Raw genomic sequence first — 21559 nt, 5'->3', positions numbered from 1 at the left:
TGTTTGTGAATCAAGTGTAGATTATAGAACTGTTCACAATGCCCATGGGATATCTGCAATGAGCTTTGGAAAAATGTTTAGTTTAAGAGATTTCAGGTATACCAAGGACATAGAAATTTTACATACCATTTTGATTACTGCTGCTGGTTGTGCTGTCCTCTCTCTCCGAATGGCTGGTGCTGCTGTTAGAAGTTGTGGGAGGTGGGGAGGGAGCCCGACTAGATGCAGCACTTTCACTTTCATCTAAGAGTCGATCCATGTAATCCCTTAAAGGCAGAAAGAAAACATTTGCTCTTCAGCATGGATAAAGCAGAGAAGTTTAATACAATTGTTTGCTACCAGGATCTTCATTTTCTGTTCAAAGTGCTGTATCAACAGGGTGGCAAAAGGGGAGAAATAGGACCATGTGGGTGGCAGAAACAGAAAAGAGGGTAAGACCACCCAACTTTGGGCTCTGATCCCATCCATTGCTGGTATGCAGCAGCTGACCGGTTACCCTTGAGGAAATTCAACTCCCCCAGCCCCACCCACAAAAAAGTTTGTCCACTCTTGCTCTAGAACAGTGTTTCCCAACCTTTTTCTGACCGTGGCCCCCTTCTGATCTTGTTTCCTTCCTGTGGCCCCTCATGGGTATAGCCTAGGGGGGCAGCTGCCCCCCATAAATAAGTGAAAAAAATCAATACCAATGTGAGGTTCTGGCCCCTAACAAAAATATTGGCTACACCCATGCGCACCCCCCCTCCTACTGGTAGAAAGGTAGCTATTTAAATGTTTTGTTTGTAAACAGAATTTTACATATTTTACAAATTTTTATAATTTATACAAAATACAATTACATAAAATGATAGGAACATAATGAAATATTGTTGAAGCAGAAAAGTATACAATCCTGGAGTTGGAAGGGACCCCGAGGGTCATCTTTCTAGTGCAACCCCTGCAATGTAGGAAACACATCAAAAGCATCCATGACAGATGGCCATCCAACCTCTGCTTAGAAACCTCCAAGGAAGTTGAGTCCAGAACATCCCGAGGGAGATCCACATTCCATGTCTTATAAAAATTAAAAATACTTATTTGACCCCAGTTATTTGACACAGGGGGGAAACCTACAGATACAATCCAAAAGGCACACAGTATATATGGTATATATATACACAGTATATATATATTCTGTATATTTGGGAGAATTTTAAAAAGAAAGTGGTCCTCACTGATCTGAAGCAAAAAGATCTTGTCATCCGGAGGAGCCCTGGCTGCCTAGATAAAACACTATAGCCTCATGCTTACCTGGGAGTAAGACCCACTGAACTCAGTGTGGCGTTCTTCTGAGTAGACAGTTATTTACTTGATGTAAGTTAGTAGCACCAGACGACCCCACTCAGCTGGGCACTGGGGTGGATTTTTCCCCATGCCTTGCAGAATTGGGCAGACAGCTCTGCTCCACGTGGGGCTGGGGTGGATTGCACCCTGTGGCTTGCAGAGTCAGGCCCAGGCTGCCACCGGGCCCAAGCAGCTCGCCCAGCCCTACCCATTACCACCCCACTACCACATTTACCCGACATGGGGGCTCTGGATCGCGGGCTCTACTAGTCAAAACGGGAGTAGAGTGATCGCCCTCTCTACTGGAAATGAAACCAGGACTGCTCCAAGAAATGCACGGGGCAAAAAGGAGCACTAGGCCCGGTAGGCCACCCCCTTACTCACTTGTGATTGACCAAGCGGATAGTCAGCCAATAAGTATTTTTTAAAAAATGCTTTCCCCCCCCCCCTTCAGTTCTCACTTCCCGCTGTGGCCACTCGTGCTGTGGCGCCCCATTTGTGCGATTTTCACCTGTGCCCCACTGGAATATCCTGGGGGGGCATATGGCCTCTGGTTGTGAAACACTGCTCTAGAACATCATTCCAGTAAGACAAACATTAGTGGAAAGCGCACAGCAGTATATGTACAAATTAATTTTAAATTTTGCAAGGACATCAATTGTAGAAAGAAGCAGTACTGCACAACTGGAAAAAATATTGTTCATACTTGATAAAGAAACAAGACTTCATAAGACAACATCAACTATTTCTTGCCATTGGTGCTACACCATCTGTGAAACTCAGGAAGGCTTGGCAGTGCCTGGCAAAACACCTTTAAAGTTTCCCCATGCTTTTATGGTATTTTATGCCACTTATATCTGTTCTTTATGTGTCTTATACTTCTTTGTAAGCAACCCTGTTCATTTTCCATTGGAGGGTGGCATACACATTCTTAAACTGAAGTCTCCATCAAGCTCACTCACTCCAAAATGTGTTTTATTTATGCTTATTTTGCTGTAAGTCACAGCAAATTTCTGTGTAACAAGCAACTAACAAGTCTAATAAATCAAGCTGCTTGGAGACAATTATGCCAGCTACTTTTTTTCATGGAACTCTACTCCCTTGGTTTGACATTACATTGCTGGGTACTGTCCTATTGGGAGGTTTTTAATGCTTGATGTTTTTACCATTTTTAGATATGCTGTAAGCCGGCCAATTATAATAATTGCCAGGTATTTATGCACCACTTTGAGGGCTCCCTGGCCAAAAAGCACTATAAAAGACAGACAAGTGCTGCTGTGCTAGGAGAGCCAGCCTGCTGGACTTAGATCAGAATCTAACTGAATGCTAGACTTAGAGGGACCTAGATTCAAAAGCTAGACTTAGGAGAGACCCGGCTTCTTGTAAGTGGAACTCTGACTAGGAAGAGCACACATCCATTTCCCATTTCTACACAAACACAAAACCAACCGAAATTGATTACAGCTTACGTTACACCAGGATGCAAGTTGTACTTCTTTTTACCAAATCGGGTCTGTTGAGCAAAGAAGTCGTATCGTTCCGATTTTTTCCACATGTAGTAAAATGCTATGCATTCTCCAACAGATCTTGTCCGTACCTTTGAAAAATGAGTAAACCAAATACTTACTCTGCTTTCTATATAGACTTATGAAACACACTCTGAGATGACAAGACTTGGAGTTGAGGGATTGTTCAAAATGGGGACATTTAGGCAGATTAACACCTTGCCGAACGCCTTAGGCAAGTGCCCCTGAATGACCAGCCAAGCAAACTGCCCTTGCTTCTCCCTCCCAAAACACCACATTACATGTTAAGCTAGATAGGGTAAATAGCACAGTCTTGCTCAGAAGCAGATATGGAACGTTAAGGCAATTTTTGCTCTGAATTACTCAGTCGCTTGTTCTACACCCAGGTTTATTGCACTTGGTCTTTAAATCATTACCCAATTCACTAACCTTATTTGCCTGAATCAAGTGAAAATCCTTTCCATAAGCCTTCAATCCTTGTTCAAAATTTCTACATTCTTCTTCTGTCCAGACAGATAGTTCCTCTGAATTTAAGAAATATAATACAAAAGCATATAAATGAAATTATTATTTAGTTCTTGCAACCACCGATAAAAACTTTGCTACTGCTAACGTTCTAGCATTTGTCCAAGAACAAATGAGCCCTATATTCTAAACAAAATGCTGGATTAACCTGGAGGTAGGCTGTATGAATTGTGTATTGATTTGTAATGATTTGTTGGGTCTCTGGACCGTAATAAAGATTGATTAATTGATTATTTAGTTTATCTGTATACCACCCTTCATCCAAAGATCACAGGGTGGTTCACAACATAAAAATACAAAAGGAGAACACAAATTACATAATAAACCAAGAACAAGAAAACATTGAAAAGGCCATAGAATACACAAAGAAGGGCTTTAGATGATGTTCACAGAGTCCAGGTTGGTATATACCGTATTGGCCTGAATATAAGCCGCACCCTTAAATAAGCCACACCTTTAAAATTTTTTTTGGGGGGGGGGGAGAGAGAAAGACAATAGCCAAATATAAGCCGCTCCCTTAAAATTGGGTTACAGGCTTAAAATTGCTGCGGTTGGTAGAATTCTAACTCCGAGCCCATTTAAGCCTTTGATCTTGCAAGCTCATACAATTGCTCAAATGGCAAATTGCTATTCAACTGCTACAATTCCATAGGCACTCACACCTGCAAATGGCAAATGAGCAGTCTTGAGCTCACAAATCAGCAAAAAAAATATTTTTTTTTGTTCCGTTTTACCGTATGTCTGTTTCAGCATTGATATTGTCAAAGCCCATTTTTGTAAGGCTGCAAATTTAAGCCACACCTTAACTTTTAACAGTTGGAATTTGGAAAAAAAGTGAGGCTTATATTCAGGGCAATATGGTATCGGGAGAGGTGGTCCTTGAGATTATTGCATTCCTGATCCATTCAAGGCTTTATAGGTCAAAACCAGCACTTTGAATTGGGCCCAGAAACTAACTGGCAGCCAGTGTAGATGGGTGAGGATATACATTATATGCTCAAGCTATCTTGTCCTGATGATCACCCTAGCCACTGAATTCTGCACCAGCTGAAGTTCCCAAAGTGCCTTCAGAAGCAGCCCCATGTACAATGCATCAGTTTGAATAATCTAGCCTAGAGGTTCCCAGAGCACAGACAACTAAAGTTGGGCTATCCATGTCCAGATAGGGGTGCAGCTGGGCCACCAGGAGAAGCTGATGGAAGGTGGTCCACACCACTGAGGCCACCTGAGCCTCAACCAACAGCAAATGACCCAGGACTAGCCCCAAGCTACAGACCTACTCCTTCAGAGGGAGTGTAACCTCATCAAGACCAGGCAACCTCCCATCCATCTGGTCTATAGGGAACCACCCACCCACTAACAGTGCCTCAGCTCTAAGTCAAAAAATTAGCCAATATACATAGTCATATGCAGACATCTCTTAACCATAACTTTGGGGGGATGGGTGGAGAGAGATTGAACAGGAGAGGATTGTTTACTATTACACAAAAAGCACAAATGGGGAGTGAAATGCTTGCCTTGTTGCACCCTGTGCAATCTTATCTAATTTCCAGATCACATCAAATGTTGTATTCTGCTGCTTTAATCTTTAAGTTGTTTTCCCCCAACAGTATTACAACATAGTATATATTAACCCCACCTCCACTTTATATATGAATGAGACAGATGTGTGCATAGTTGCCGTATCAAATCTACTTAGTCAGATATGTTGTAGAAATAAATTAATTTTAAAAATTGTCCAGTAGCACCTTAAGAGACCAACTAAGTTTGTTCTGGGTATAAGCTTTCGTGTGCATGCACATGAAAGCTTATACTCAGAACAAACTTAGTTGGTCTCTAAGGCGCTACTGGACAATTTTTTATTTATTTTTATTTATTTCGACTGCGTCAGATGAACACGGCTACCTACCTGAATATATGTTATAGTTGGACAATTTTACGAGGACTCAGTTATATTTAAAGAAACTAGAACTTTTAGAATCACAGAATTCTAGAGTTGGGAGAGGTCTACAAGGGTCATCTAGCGAAAGGCAGCTAAAGCGTCTCTGCCAGATAGCCACCCAAACTCGGATTATTCCTCACCAAGGAAGGAGAGTCCACCACCTTCTGAAGCAGTCCATTCCAATCTCAAACAGATCTTACTGTCAGAAAAGTCATCCTAATGATTATTTAGAATCTCCTTTCTTGTTATTTTTATCTTTTGGTTCAGATTCTACCTTCCAGAGCAGCAGAAAACAAGCTTGTTCCATATTGTGACAGCCCTTCAGATATCTGAAGATGGCTATCCTAGCTCCTCTCAGTCTTCTCTTCTCAAGGCTAAACATACCCAACTCCCTCAACTGTTTATCTTAAGGCTTGGTTTCCAGACCATTGATAATTCTTGGTTGCCCTCCTCTGCACAGATTCCAGCTTTTTGATATCCTCCTTAAACATTTGTCCCTACTGAAATGCATTTTGATAGTTTTGGCCCAGTTCTCCAACCTGTTAAAGCCATTTTGAATGCTGATTCTATATTCTGAGGAAGCGTTTCCGAAAAGTAAAATAATCGTATATGCCTTTTGAGTTTTGTCTTACCACTGCACCACCTTCTCAGGCGAATGTAATTTGGGGGTAGTTTTAATAATATTATTTTATATTTGAATTGTTTTATGCAGCTAAAAAAACCTATGATGAAGTAAAACAAAAAAATTATGCTGCCCACCCTTTGAATCCCTTTCATGTACCCTAGGGGGCACACGTACAACACTCTGGTGGCACCTGCAATTTGATGAGCATCCCATCTATTCCTTCATTCAAGTCATAACACCAGGCCCAGGACAGACCCTATGGCACCCCACTTGTCATTATTTTCCAAGAATAACGAGGAACCATTGATGTGTACTCTTAGGGTTCCATCAGTCAAACAGCTACAAATCAACATAATAGTAACTAATAAGTACACCTGAAGGGTGGGAAAACTCTCAAGAGTAAACTGAATTATTGTATTTTTTTAATGTACCTTTCATTTCCTTTTGCATTTTTTCATTTATTTTGTTTCACTGAAATATTTACAATAAAAAAATTAAAACCATAAATATTAAACTGAATTATTTTAAGATCTCTAAAATAATGGATGGATGGAAGATATATATTTGATATATTAAAGGGCTCTTAATGGGATTGTAATGTTAGGAAGCTTTTTAAATTGGCTGTTTTCATTAAAGGTATTTTTAATGATAAAATATACATACCTCGGGCTGCTTTTACATTAAATCTTAATCTTCTTAGTGCCTCTTCTATATCAAAATTGCATTTCACTAATTCATACAATGCCTGGGAAAGAAGGAAGAAATTATGATCTTCTCAACTATTGTTTAAAAACACTGGAACAAAATCAGTTGTTTCTGTTTTTAAAATCCAGTGTTAAGACAAAGCCAGATCCTGCTGTAGAATCATAGAATCGTAGAGTTGGAAGGGACCCTGAGGATCATCTAGTCCAACGCCCTGCAATGCAGGAATATGTAGCTGTCCCATACGGGGATCAAACCTGAAACCTTGGTGCTACCAGCACCATGCTCTGACCCACTGAGCTATCCAGGTAAGGAACATAGATTTCATATTTCCCAATACATATAAAATTCTGAATCCTGCACCACTCAAAAACATTAGGCAGCCAAGATGAGGGAGTATAATGTGACACGCAACAAAATAACCACCAGGAATTTTAAAGCCACTAAGAGTTCCAAGTGTCTTAAATACCTGCTCATTGTCTTTAATATGAGATCCTTCAGGAATTGCATCTATTCCTCTCTCATCACCTGTTCGTCTAGAGGCTTCATTAAGGAATTCAATCACTTTCTCTTCAGACAAGTAATCTGGATTCCACAGCAACTGGTCATCATTTTCATACACTAAATTAGAGAAATCAAGACATTATATATTGACTTAACATCATCTACCTTTAAACCTATCTACCAAAATTCTTTCCATTTACCTCCAAAACAAGCCAAAATGCTAAACAGACTTCCTTGACAGCATTTCTGTCAATAATTCTACACAGAATGTATGGTTTTCTCGAAAAAAACCAGACATATTTCTGAGTAGATAACACAGGGCTGAGCTGTAAAGCTGGCAAACCTGAAGAGTTGAGTTCTACTGGTTCCCTAATAATTGGCGGCAACTTGAAGGATATATATTCATTGGTGACATTATGCAAAGTCTAACTCTTGTAAATGGGCAACTCAGTTCTATCACTTTGCTCTGATGGGAAGCTGTATGGAACAAAGTAAGTATTCACTCATCATTCATGACAAAAAGCATTGGGGATTGAGACTTCTAACATCTTTGCTTCCCCAGCACCTGCCACCAGAGCCAAACGCTACAAGATCAGCAGGTGTTGCCCAGTGATGAAGCCCTGGACTATGAGAGTCTTAATAGCTGTTACTTCATCTGTCAGTTCCAGGCCAGGAAATTCAGCTGAATACAATTATACTATTGCCTAAATAAATAAATATTCCTTACACAGCAGTTTTCCAGTAACCAAAATATTCTTATAGAGATTCACTAGGTCATGAGCTTGTTTCTCATTACCATTTTTAACATGATAAAATTAATGGATAGTAACTTTTACCAATGGAATTAATGTGATAATCACATTGCAACATTATGAGAACTGCTAAAGTTTACCTCAATCATGAACCTCATTGGCCACCTTTTCCCCTAAACATCTTACCTCAAATTTGTCAGATCTCTTAATTTGGATCAAATTACCACCACATCATTAACAGCAATTAAAGTTTACCTTTTTCGTTTTCTTTGTATTTAGATATCCCAACTGGAATTTCAGCTTGAAACATGGAGCCCACCATGATTTCCTATATAAAAAAACACATTCACAATAACCAGAAGTGTAATTGAGCACCCATCTGTTGCTATCTATGTATATTATTAAAAAATATGTAGGTTTAACACAATATGAACCCCTCCAATCACGAGAAAATGCAGTTTGAGAAAATTACCTCACTTTAATGAGGTAAGTACTCTGTATTGAGGTAGCACCATCCATTTAACCTGTGGACAAGCTATGAAGTGACAGCAACGTTCCCTTCTGAACAGTCAATTATCTGTCAAAATTGTTCAGTGTGCGGCTTTCAGATTGGATAAAGATGATAAAAAGATGTGGAGTTGTATTGTTTCCATGTTTTAAAGTGACACAAAGGTGCAGAAGTTGCCAACAAAAACATGTTTCACAATACAGTTGATTTGTCTTCTTATATACTACTTAAAAGTAATAAATAACCCCAAGGCAGTTTCCATCTAGCAAATCAAATGCCATCAATAAAAATAACAGCAAATAACCAACAACAATCAATTCAACAGTGCAAATTGAGACTAAGAATCAGGCATGCCCTTCATATGCTCATGTGAACAAGTGCCCTTCACATGCAGTGGGCACCCATTAGAGATATGGCTAAGAGGAGGAGGAGTTCAATAACTGTGGCACCACTAAAGATAAGGCCATGCACCAGGTCTCCACTCAGTGAACTGCAGCCGCTAGTTGGACCACCAGCAGGGTTTTCTGCCAAATTCAAGAGTGTGGGCTGACATGGGGAGAGGTGGTTCAACAAATGTGTACCCACAAGACGTGAAGGGCTTTATATATTAGTTTAAGCACAAAGAATTGGCCCTGGTAACAAATATGAAGAAGTTCAGATCCCACAGAATAGGTTTTACATAACATTGCACATAACTGCCTGTAAGGACTCCTACAGCTACATCCTGCACTATCTGCAGTTCCCAGGCAGTCTTCTAGGGCAACCCAACATAGAGGGCATTACAGTTGTTTGAACAGGAGGTGGCCAGAACATGCAGAACTGTGGTGAGGCTGTCTCATTCCAGAAATGGCCTTAGTGGGCACAGCAGCTGGAGCTGAAAATAGCTCCAAACCCTGTGATGCCTGCACCCAAAGGGCACTCACAATGTATAGAATACCTTCTTTATTTATATAGTAGCCACATATGCTAATATAGTATTACCTTTTTCCAGTCTTCTGAAGGAATATAATCTTCGTCTTCTTCAGATTCCTCTTCTATTTCACTGTCTATATACAAAAACCAACAACTTTTGCTTAAATGTTAATAGCTACTCTGAGTCGCATTCCTTCAAATACAGTATATCCTAGAGACAGTTTTCTCAAAGTTAATTGGGCATTGAGACATGATGTCACAACCAACTCTATGTGACGACTTGTGGCAGAGATCTCCTTACTGAGTAATACAAAGAACTGTAAGAAGCAAGCAGATTACAAATTTGTAAAAAGTCATTTAAATATCTGTGAACACCATGGCAATGTATTTACCAAAGAACAGCTGCATATGCAAAGTCAGAGAAAGCATGAATTTTAAAGTTTGAAATAGATTTTAAAAGGTTTTTAAAAAAATTACATCCCATGTTGCTGAAACCATTTTTGCTAGCAGCCAAACAGCTAGTGACAATTACTATAAAAGAACACAGTTCTGATTGCTGTCAACAGTATGTTTTAATTCTAGTGAGGCCACTAAATAAATACTGGGCAGATTCACCAGAAATTGTGCAAGGACTGCCACTTGTACAACGGGGCTTGGGTCAGAGGAGCATTACAAAAGCTTCCCTTTCCTTACCCTGCTCTCCAATGGAAGCTAGGGACACCTCAACCTTCAGGAAAGCACCTCATTTTCTGTAAATCAAACAACTGCATGTTCTGAATCCTCTATGTATCCAAGTCTGATGAACAAGAACCACTGATCTTGGTGGTTAAAACTGAGGAAGCCAGCTTCTAACATTACTGGGGCTGGGGGGCAGGGAGAAACTGATTGTAATGTGGGGAAAAATATTTCTACAAGTCCCAACACACATGCTGAAGTCCTTCCAGACATCTGAAAGGAACTAGAAAAGGCTCACTTCACTGCCTTTGCCTCTCACCAGATTTGCCAAATAAATGTTTAAATTTCTAGCTATTTCCTTATATGTATGAAGCCAACATGTATATTACAGATTTATGACCTGGCCCAAAATCTCCAATCGTTTCATCATTTCATAGCGTTCCTATCCCCACTAAGTGCCAGCAAAAGATTAACATCCACAGAATGCATCTTACAAGGTCTAGGAATGATCTAAATAGGATGAGTTTTCCACAGCTTACTAACCATCACTACAGTCCTGCCCCTCACCCCCCCCCATTTTCTCCTAATAATTCCAATATTTGCCAAAGAGCATACATACAAAATAATTAAAATATTTAGTAATTAAAATAATTAAAATAATTAATTAATAATTAAAATGTGCCTATATAATTGTTTTTAAAAAGGAAGAACACAAACAAAATTACACCTTATTACTTGCAAGCAGAAACTTGCTTTTGGCACTTGTGAGAGTACTTAAGCTATGGGAAGTAAGGAAAAGGCTTATCTCATTCAGTTTTTGGTATGAGAATCCTCAAACACTTATATGGGATCAAATTACAAGAGCTGTTAAAATGTCTGAAAACAGGTTTAGATGACAATGCTTAATACTTTAAAAGACATACTTGCATCAAAGTATTTACACCGCCGTGGGCGAATTATCTCCTGTACAGCAGAGGGCACCGGATCATCGTTGGAGGACTGTGTCTCATCCTCTTGACCAGATGAATCCTTTATGACCTCCTCCTTACAAACAACGAAACAAGACAGCAGCGATTATCATTTCTGCCCTACTTACACAAGTTAACGTACAAAATAAAATTGGTATAATTGACAGTGCATCATAACCCATAACAGTAAGAAGTGATGCCTTAAAAACCAAGTGGAAAAGAAAAATGAAGCAGATTAACAGACTAAAATCATACACAAGCTGCACACTGAAAAAAGAAGTTTAACGTTTTTTAAAACTGAAAGAGGCACAGCAGAGCTGCTCAAAGACGGCATTCCACAGTACCACTGACCAAAAAGGCCCTGTCACATCCCCACTCAGGACCAATAAAAGGGCTTCTGATGCTAATCTTAATATCTGGCAAACTTCTGCAGCAACACAGCTCCTGAGGCAACCTGGTCCCAAGTCATTAAAGGCTAGAACCAATGCTTAAATCTGAGGAAGCCAAAAGAAAAGAAAAGAAAAGAAAGGAAAGGAAAGGAAAGGAAAGGAAAGGAAAGGAAAGGAAAGGAAAGGAAAGGAAAGGAAAGGAAAGGAGCTACTGTTTGCTAATATGTTGTTATTTTAAAGGGGGAACTTGCAATCTGAAATCTACTTTTGGCAATTTTAAGTGCAGATTTAGGGATGGGAAGTAAGGAATATGCTCCAATCTTTCATCCCCAGCTAGCAATCTGGCCCTGCATTTTTTACTAATTGAGGTTTTCAAGGCTTTCTTTAAAGGAAAACCAACAGAGACAGCACTGCAGTAGTATAACCTGGAAGTAACTAGGGATGGATAACTGAGGGTAGGTCTGTATTGTTCATTAGCTGGCAAATCACCACTTTGAGACAATCTATCTAGGAGAAAGCAAAACTACTGAAATAATGTAATATAACATCATCACCGTTACAGAATTAGAGTTTGAAGGGTTCCATTTAGCGCAGACTTCACCAACCTAGTGCCCTCCACAGCCAGCATGTTGGCAAAAACTGATCTAGTCCAATCCCTTGTTTGACCTAGGGCATCCAGATTTACAGCATCCCTAACAAACGGTTGGACAGTGTTCTCGAAGCTACGAACATGAGTTTGACCAAGCTGCGGGAGGCAGTGGAAGACAGGAGTGTCTGGTCCATGGGGTCACGAAGACTAAACAACAACAACAAATGGCTAGCTAGTCTTGGCTTGAAGACCTCCTATAAGGAAACAAATACCACCCCCTATGCCAGGGATGACTATTGCATGACTCTCCAGATGCTAAACTATAACTCAGGCACCCCCAAACTCAGCCCTCCAGATGTTTTGGGACTAGAACTCCCATCATCCCTAGCTAACAGGACCAGTGGTCAGGGATGATGGGAAATGTAGTCCCAAAACATCTGGAGGGCCGAGTTTGGGGAGGTCTGCTATAATTCTCATCAGCTCAACCCAGCAGAGCCAATGGTCAGAGGTGATGGGAGGGTCTCAAGTTTACCACCTCTGATTTGTGCAACTGATTCTTTTGTTGACTTGTCAAGAAGTTTCTCATAATGTTCACATGAATCTACTCTCCTGTAACTTAAACCCAGTAGCTCTAATCTTGTCCTCTGGAGAAGCAGAAAACATTTTATTTTGCCCACTTGCACATGACAGACTTTCAAAAATTTGAAGAGGGCTATCATATCCCTCCTTGGGCTTCTCTTCAGGAGGATAAACATACCCAGTTCCTTCAACCTTTCCTACATGCTGCCATCCTCTAAGCACATTCTAATGTATCAGTTTTTCTTACTGTGGTGCCCAGAGCTAGAAACAGAAGTCTAAATGAGCTCTGACAACTGCACAATAAAATTGTAACCATTACTTCCTGTGCCTTGCAAATTTTTGGAAATCTCTGACTTGGTTCAGTCTAAAACTGTATTCATGTATTGCAGATGCATCACACTAGCTCAGCCCATGATCAACTTCAGGAGGCTCAGAAGGATACCATGCTTGATGGTATCAAAGGTTGTTGAGAGATCCGAGAGAAGTAATAGGGTTTCACTCCTTCTGCCCATCTCCGGTGCACAGTCATCCACCAGAATGGCCAACAGAATTTCAATTCCAAAATCAGACCAGAAACCAGCATGGAACAGATCCAGATACTAAATCATGGCATGTCTAGATTAGATGTTAGAACGTACTTGAAAGCTTGCCCAAATAATCCAGTTTTGACACAGATCAAGTTGACTTATAAGAGAGACTTCTCCATAGGTACAGGAACTATGCCATCTCTTAAAGGCTTTGGTCACCTCTAAAATACAGAATGGCATACCCAGAGTACCATAATAATAATAATAATAATAATAATAATAATAATAATAATAATAATAATTATTATTATTATTATTATTATTATTATTATTATTAATTAAATTTCTATACCGCCCTATACCCACAGGTCTCAGGGTAGTTCACAGGATAAAATCACAATATATAAGCACAAAATACATAATCAAAATAAAAACAAGAACTCAATAACCCCACACAAATAATCAGAGAGAGAAAATAGAACTTAAAACACACATATACAGTAATTGTAATAAAACATATAAAAATAGGCACCCATCAGGCATCATGAAGAAGTAGATTAAAAAGTCAATTTAACTGTCTTTCAAATCAAAAATTTTTAGCCATTGGTTTTTTTCCAATTGCAACCATTCATAGAAGCTCTTTGATCCAGGGGAGGCTTCCATGAAGGGGCACTGGGAGGCAATTTTCTCTTACTCCCCTTTCCCTCCGCAGCCCTTGTCCCCATCCCCTCAAATGGGAAAGCAGTGAGAATGTAAGTGGTAAACCTCAATTAGTCAAGCTGCCTGCCATGTCAGCAGGAAAAATTAACTGAAAAGTATCCATTACTAGGAGCCATGCTAGTTTTGACTGCAATTTGTTTTAAGCAGTTTTAATGCTGTATTTTGTATTACTGTAACCTGACAGTGCAGTGCATGTAACAAATCTAAACAAGAAGTGCTCGTAGCAATTCTCATCTCTCTCCACCTGGGACAGTTCTTCTGCCAGGCAATTTTGCAGATGCAATAGTGGCAGAAAAGTAGGTTGGTTTTCCCCTGCCATCACTTACACTGCAACATGGGCTCTGTTAGGTTGGATACTTTCTAAAACTTCTGCCACCTGTGCTCCAACCATAGCACTAATCATTTCATTGCCCTCAATTACTAATTAAGTCAATTTCTTTCAGCTTAAATTATTCAGTTATATACCAGATATTTCACTGCCACAGAGGAACACAACACATGACAACAACAGAACAATGGAAGTTCAGTTAATACTTATAACTTGTCTTATAGTCTTTCCCTATAGCTTTTCACCAATCACTCAAGCTGTCCTGAGTCACATACAGATGATGTGAGCTATTTTGTGGTACCTCTGGTTATGAACTTAATTCGTTCTGGAGGTCTGTTCTTAACCTGAAACCATTCTTAACCTGAGGTACCACTTTAGCTAATGGGGCTTCCCACTGCCGCCAGCGCACAATTTCTGTTCTGAGGTACAGTTCTTAACCCGAGGTACTACTTCTGGGTTAGAGGAGTTTGTAACCCGAAGTGTTTGTAACCCAAGGTACCACTGTATTTTGCAAGTTTGTATTGAAAAATTGAGAAAGCTGATGATTTGTTTAGATTAAGGTTTCTTAAAAGTCTGAGACAAATTGCCATTAACCACCTAGTCAGAAGCACAAGATCTATTTAGTACTCCACTCCCCCTGAGACAATTATCCTGGAGTATCTAGTTATAGTTATACAATTTGTCAAAGCTTCTGCAATTCCTGACAAAACACAAAACATTCAGATGAAATTGCCAAGACTGGAATATGAACCTCAGGAGGCACTCAAAGAAAAGAAAAAATTGCAGCAGAGTCCCAGAAAGAAATTTTCTGAGAGTATCTCTTTACACCAGCAATGTCTTACTTGCATTATTTACTGTGAAAAATGTGGGGGCAAAATGTTCTAAAGAAAACTTAAGGTTCTTTATTCCACAGCATCACCAAAGCAATAAAGCACTGTCCATCACAGGTAATGGAGCAAAAGGGGCAAGACAAAACGCTTTAGTAGACAAAACTCTGATGGCAAAATATTACGCAATGTTTTCAGTAACCAAGTGTTCTTTCTTGGGTAAACTTTCTGCATGATTCTCTGCACTATCCTAACCTGTAGTATGTTGTACAGATTTTTTTTTAAAGGTTAATATGGAAAAAAGTCATGGAATTTGCCACCTAACTGCATGTTTGAATTGAACAGTAAATGCTATTGGCAATGGGAATGAGAGATGTGTTTGTGATCAACTATCCAGAGGACACTGTTATAATGGGTGGCAAATAAATTTCTGAATAAATAAATATATAAACTGCCCCTTTTTGTTTTCATGATATAAGCTTGATTTAGTGCTATCCATAATGTTTATCTTAATAGTTTAAAGCAGGGTAGACAATATACTGCTGGACTACAAATTCCATCACGACTGAAATATTTTTCCTTCAAATTCCAGCTTGAGGTCAAACCAAGATCCAAAAGAAAAATGTTCCTTTGAATCCCTAGTCTGAAATTGAGTGTTCCTGATTCTTTCTCTGCATCAAAAATAAGTCAACACTTTTGGAATTTTGCACCTTTTCTATCACTGTGCAAGAAGGCAGAAAAGACGGACAAATTCAAAAAGTGCTGACTTTTTTTTTTTACATGTTTGAGTTCTTCTTTCTTTTAGCCATAGCTTGAATTTGTTTTAGTTTTTCTTAATGCTTTAAAGTGTTTTAAATATGGTTTTGTGGGGGGTTGTTTTTGTTCTATTGTATGGTCACTTTATTGTTTGCCGCCCTGGGCTCCTTAGGCAAAAAATAAATTTAATGAAGGAAAGCCAACATTTCTGCCCCAAATGTCATATATGATGTCAGGCTTGAGAAGACTTCCGGGTTAGCGCGAACGGCTAATGGCGGATTCCCTCCGAGCTCCGGAGGGAATCGGCTCTGCTGAGGACGGGTCTTGCCGTGCCGGCGACACGGGGACCCTCAGAAACCGCAGGCGCGGAAGCCTGCGGACTTGGTGACTCGGTGGGCACCTTAAGCGCCCTCCCCGACCCACGAAGAGCCTTTTTAAAGGCTGCGGAGAGGGTACGGAGAGTGGCGTGGTGCTGAGAGTAGACCGCTACCTCAGTAGAGCGAAGCCGCAAGCCATGGCCGGAGAGCGCTGACTTTCTTCCCAAAATTTGGACTGGATAACAAAGGACCCGTGAGTAGTGGAATTTGGATTTTAAAAATTTTATCCTGTGAATTCGGCACGATCGGGGGATGTGTTAAAGGGAAGTCCGCACCCCCTCTACTTATAGACGTTTCAAAGCAAGGAACGGAGAATTAAGGCGGAATGAATACTGTTTTGATGATTTAAAAGTTTCTCACAAATTTGATAGAACAAGATTTTTGTGCTGGAGAGAAAGGGAATTTGGAACTTTGTGTGTATCCCCCCCAAAAAACCCGGGAGTGTCCTATTTGGGTCCCGGAGGAAGAAGTGAAAGGAGTTTGACAGCTGTCAAAGAAGCTGTCAAACGGGCGGACAAAGTAAAGAATTTTGCTATTTAATAACTCTTGGAATTAAAGCTGATACATTTGGACTGAGGCGATTGGAAACAAAGTATTGATAATAACAAAGTAACAGATTATTGGAAAAGGACTACTAAATAACTGAAAGCCCCCTAGGGGGAATTAGTGACATTACAATGGCTGCAGAGGGAAAATTACTGGCGGAGATAGAAAAAATGTTTTTTCTCGTGGGAATCCTGCAGGAGCAGAGTATGGCTCTGAGTAAAGTTTTTATGACCTTGAATCCTGAAACAAACAACTCTGCTGAATGCACAAAGGAGATGTACGATAAAAATTCTGCAGCTGAGCAGGAAGAGATGCCTTTGGAATTGATAGAGAAAAAAGAAGGAGTTCAGACACTACAAGTGGAAAATATCAACCAGAAATCTGCAGCGTTAGAGTATGAGCAAGAAGACCTCTGGATTACAGACCTGCGAAAGATGAGAAAGAAGAAGAGAGAAGCCCCTGGAGTACCTGGAATATTAAAACTAGAAAGAACAAAGCAATATGATTGGGACTTTTCTCTTGAGTATGGAAAACTAGATGGTCTTTCGCAGCAAACACTTTTCAACATTCTGAATGAAAGAAAATATGATCTGACTCTGACTGAACTCCTTCGGGGTCTTAGGACCATCAAAGAGGACTACCAACATAGCTGGCAGAGAGGGACTGACAGAGAATCAGACGCCTCGGACGTGAGGAATCCGGGCTAGAAATATTTTTTGTTTGTTTTTTGGACATTTGTCTAGGAAGGGACAGAAACCGGGGCAGGGGGGGGAGAGAATAGAATTTTAAAATGTTATGTTTTGTTTTACTTGGTCAATGTGACCTATAATTAATATAATAAAGGGAAAATTTGTGAAGGGGAAGTTAGATCGACCTTAAAAAAAAAAAAGAAGTTAATGATTATAAGAGAATTGGATAGTTGAATACAGATAAACAAAAGATTTTAATTTTTAAAAGCAATGTGAATATCTTTAAGAGGTTAGGTAAGAACTTGCTGAATTAATTTTGGAATTGGGATGTAAGAGGAGGGGGTGGGGGGAAGTCAATGAAAGTGGGTAAAGAAACTTAGGGTATGTAATTGTATTTGTGTGTTTGTTTGTCTTTGTCTTTGTGTGTGTGTCTGTTGTTATAAAATGTAAAAACCCAATAAAAATTATTTAAAAAAAAAAAAAATGATGTCAGGCTTGAGAAAGAAAGAAAATGGCCTGGTAGGCCAACTTCTCAGACCAGGCCAGCCTAATGAGGCCCTAGGCTAGTTGCCCCAGCATTACACTACACTCAGATCTTTCTGGGACTGTTCACCCATTTCTTGACCCTCAGATCATACTCTAAAATGAAACTAGGAGTAGATATTGAGATACATGCTTCCTCACTCACTTTCCCCAGAAACCAAGATTAGCCTGAAGTTCAGACTACTGATTGAACTAAGGAGATTTGGAGAAAGAAGCATCAAGGTAACGTAGTCATTTAAATGTAAGCAAACATAGGTTCTTCATTGTTCATATGTTATTCCCAGGTAAATGGAGTTTAGGGATTTAGTTGAGATTCCTGCATTGCAGGGGGTTGGACTAGATGATCCTCGGGGTCCCATCCAACTCAACAATTCTATGTTTCAATGACTCCAGTGTCCATCCCATCCCAAGTAAATCTTTGAAAGCAAGTACATTTTGTGTCCTTAGTTAAAGGCAGAAACTCTTTAGGTTTTTTCTATAATCAAGGAGTATATAAATGTTATGAAATAAATAAATTCAAAGGTCAAAAGAGAGAGTATGCACTCATGCACACACAACAATCACAGCTATGCCTCCTTGATACAGTCCTATAGCAGCAGTCAGTTCCAGCTTTCCCTTTTGGCCTTTATCAACCTACACACACACACACACACACACACACACACGAAACTAGGAACCAAAAGCACAGTCCAAGTTTAAATACTCATCTTTACAGCAGCTTCACTAAATAATACCAGCTTTAAGGAACAGATATGCTAGCTTGCCAAAAGCACACGATAGGAAGCACACAATAGCACAGACCAAGTTTTCAAATTAGTAAGTCTAACTCACTTTATTTTCTCCACTGCACCCACTGTTGTTATCATTATCTTCACCCTCACCCTCCTCCTCCTCCTCCTCTTCTTCCTCTTCTGGAAGTGGCACAGTACCATCATAGCCGTAACGGCTAAGAAGCTCATGAATTGGCATATCACCTTCCTAAAAAGAATTAAAACAGGAAATTATAATAATTCCATGAATTTTATACCAATGTTGTAATCTATAGGCTGCCTGGTCAACAGTGGCTACAACTGTCCTCTGAAGAGCAGATGTCAGCCTGCATGTATTGTCCTCTGACTCAACTCTATCCTGCTCTTTTCAAGGCAGAGCAAAGACAGGATGAGGCACTGGTGCAGTTTGATACAATGATACCATGACAATCTACACCCCCAGGCACAAGAAAAGCAAAATCATTCCCTGCTCTGAATATGTAGAGAGAAAATAGCACAGAGACTGATCACTATCCCTTTTGTTGGACTTGACAATGCTAATGATGAGGACAAGGGGCATGACAATTGGAGCAGGGGTTGGGTGATCTCCATCTTAGTAATTAGCAGCAAAGTTCTTTTACAGTAGGCACAGATTACAACACATACACACATATAGAGTGGGGAGGGTTTCTACAGAATGAAATGACAATAATATCTAATCTTCAACAACTAAGGGGTGTGTGTGTGTGTGTGTGTGTGTGTGTGTGTGTGTGTGGCAAGGACATTGGGGCGGGGGAATAAGATTTATTGCCTTTGACATGATGATCCCATTGCTCTGGTTGGAAAATTTTCCCCCAGAGAAATATTTTTGCAGGTCAACAATGGATTTACACCAAAGAATAGAGAAATATTTTCAGTCCAAGGGCTACATTCCCTTCTAGTGCTTGGTGGATCCAGAGGAAAGAATGGTAACAATGAATGTACATATTACCTTTGTACATTAGGTTAGTTTCTACACACGCTCTCACACACCCCTCTCTATTCTCCATCCAAGGAAGCAAGATTATCAGAATTCACGGACACATTCTAGCCAGGCAAAAACACTCAAGGAGAGTGTGCAGTTGGGTCAATAGAGGTGTGACGGGGAGGGAAAGAAGAGGAGGTGGCCTGGGGAGGAACTGAGCTACCAGATAAAAGTGGTTTGGAGTGATACATTTGGCTCAAAGTTCTCAACCCATTAGGACTTATATCTCATCACCCCTGCCAGCATGCTGAAATTTATAACTTATGACTGCAGAGTTAAACTGAAAATGTTACAGAAAACATGAGGGGGGAAAACAAGTAAAAGAAACACGAAGAAAACGTCATTGTTTTTCCTCCCCCCCCCCCCAATTATTTTTATTAATTTTCCAAATTATTACAAATCAAACCAAATTAATTCCATACAATTTCTTAAAATCAGGTCTCCTGCTCCTGTTCCAAACTCACGATCGTCATCATTTCATCGCATAGCCGCATCATTTCTTATTTAAGTCCAGCTGAGAACCTTCATTTGCCGTTAAACCATTCTTCCAGCTTGCCTCTTCTCTCACCTTACAAATAGCACCTCCATAACATTTTATAAATAATTGATCAATTTCACCTGTGTGGTCCTTCCTATATATTGATGTTCCAGACCTGGTGTGCTGGGTGAGTTAATCACTATCTTCCATTGTTCAGTTCTTTGCAGTGTTTATCTGGATGGTACAAAGTTACATTCCATTCCTTCCGCTGTTTACAGACTAGCGTACGAGCTGCAGTCATAAATAACTCACAAAGTGCATATCCAAACTCCGCCATTAAAATTCCGCTCTGGAGTTCTTCCTCAGCACACAGTTAAAAACGATCTTTTCTCAAATTCAGCCTCTTTACTGCATCTGTTCATTATTTTTTCTCCCACTGCATTTCTCCAACAACAGTCCATGAATAATTTTAAATAAAGTCTATTCAGCATCGGTCGATAACAAACAGAATAACATGGCAGCGGCTACACATGTCCTTTTCATTATGCATGGGAGGACAGGGAAAAAGGAGACCACTTGAAAACCATAAGAAAGTACAAAGTACCTTGTCCACTCCCTTTTTTTCCTGGCTGTTGTAAGGATTCTCAAGCTTCAAATAAAACGTCAAAGAAACCTTCAAAGATTCAAGACCAGTCCTTCGGGCAGCTAACTGATTGCAGTCTATTGGCATATGTCAGTCCAGGAGCGCCTCTTGATTAATGCTAATTGTCCGAATTTTGGAGGAACCAACCACAAATCATGCCAGAGACGGAGGCTCGTCCATGGCAGGGACACACACCCAGGTCGCACCCGCTCTGCCTTTCAAGTTGGTAGACACAAGCTTGAGCGGCACAGCAGGATGCAGTGAGCTCCCCAGACCCCACTAGGGAACAATGCCAGGATTTTTGCCTCATAAATCCTGGCTTTTCCCTGACTAAACCTCTTGTGGAGGGCAGCGAGGAGCTACCACCATTGACTTGTGACGTGACCGGAAAGCAACTTCATTGTGTTTTCTTCAACTCTCATGATTTCTTAGGTTGTTATTATGAGGATTTATAAACATAGCAGTTTAAGGTTTTTCACACCTTGTGGATTAGGCTTTCAGAGTATCACCTAAGAAGCTTAACTGCACCATAGATTTTTCATCTATGTCCAATAAAATAATATGCAAATCATATTGTTATCCAATCATATGCAACTTAACTGTAGTTGGTTGACCAAAATATTTTCCCAAGGCTATTCTTAATATGAAATAAGCTTCTTAACATAGCTGAGTGTATGCAGTATTTTTGGCACACATAACCTAGTCTTCCACTAAAATTCAATGCTTCTGACCTTCACTGTTCTTTTCTATGAAAACTGACATCTGATTAGTGGTGATAATACTCCATGCCAAAAACCGCAGCACGTTGAAGAGATACACATTTTGCTACTACCACT

The 21559-nt window shown here is 40.0% G+C and overlaps 1 protein-coding gene across 3 annotated transcripts in view; it reads right to left on the bottom strand.

Moving 5' to 3' along the window:
- Positions 1–21559, bottom strand: part of MIER1 (MIER1 transcriptional regulator) — a 42800-nt gene that overhangs the window by 3747 nt on the left and 17494 nt on the right. For 2 of the 3 annotated variants that reach the window (XM_081867230.1, XM_081867231.1), the window contains exons 4-12: positions 18661–18807; positions 10915–11035; positions 9386–9450; positions 8152–8224; positions 7110–7261; positions 6602–6683; positions 3276–3370; positions 2790–2917; positions 127–266 (exon numbers count right to left, since the gene is read on the bottom strand). In XM_081867230.1, coding sequence (XP_081723356.1) covers positions 127–266; positions 2790–2917; positions 3276–3370; positions 6602–6683; positions 7110–7261; positions 8152–8224; positions 9386–9450; positions 10915–11035; positions 18661–18807 — 1003 coding nt within the window. The remainder of the gene's footprint in view (positions 1–126; positions 267–2789; positions 2918–3275; positions 3371–6601; positions 6684–7109; positions 7262–8151; positions 8225–9385; positions 9451–10914; positions 11036–18660; positions 18808–21559) is intronic. The other variant, XM_081867232.1, reaches the window with a different exon arrangement.

The sequence above is a fragment of the Podarcis erhardii genome (genome assembly GCF_964252035.2).
Source record: "Podarcis erhardii genome assembly, chromosome: 6".
In the NCBI taxonomy this organism is placed as follows: Eukaryota; Metazoa; Chordata; class Lepidosauria; order Squamata; family Lacertidae; genus Podarcis; species Podarcis erhardii.
This window is presented reverse-complemented; position numbering and strand designations above follow the sequence as displayed.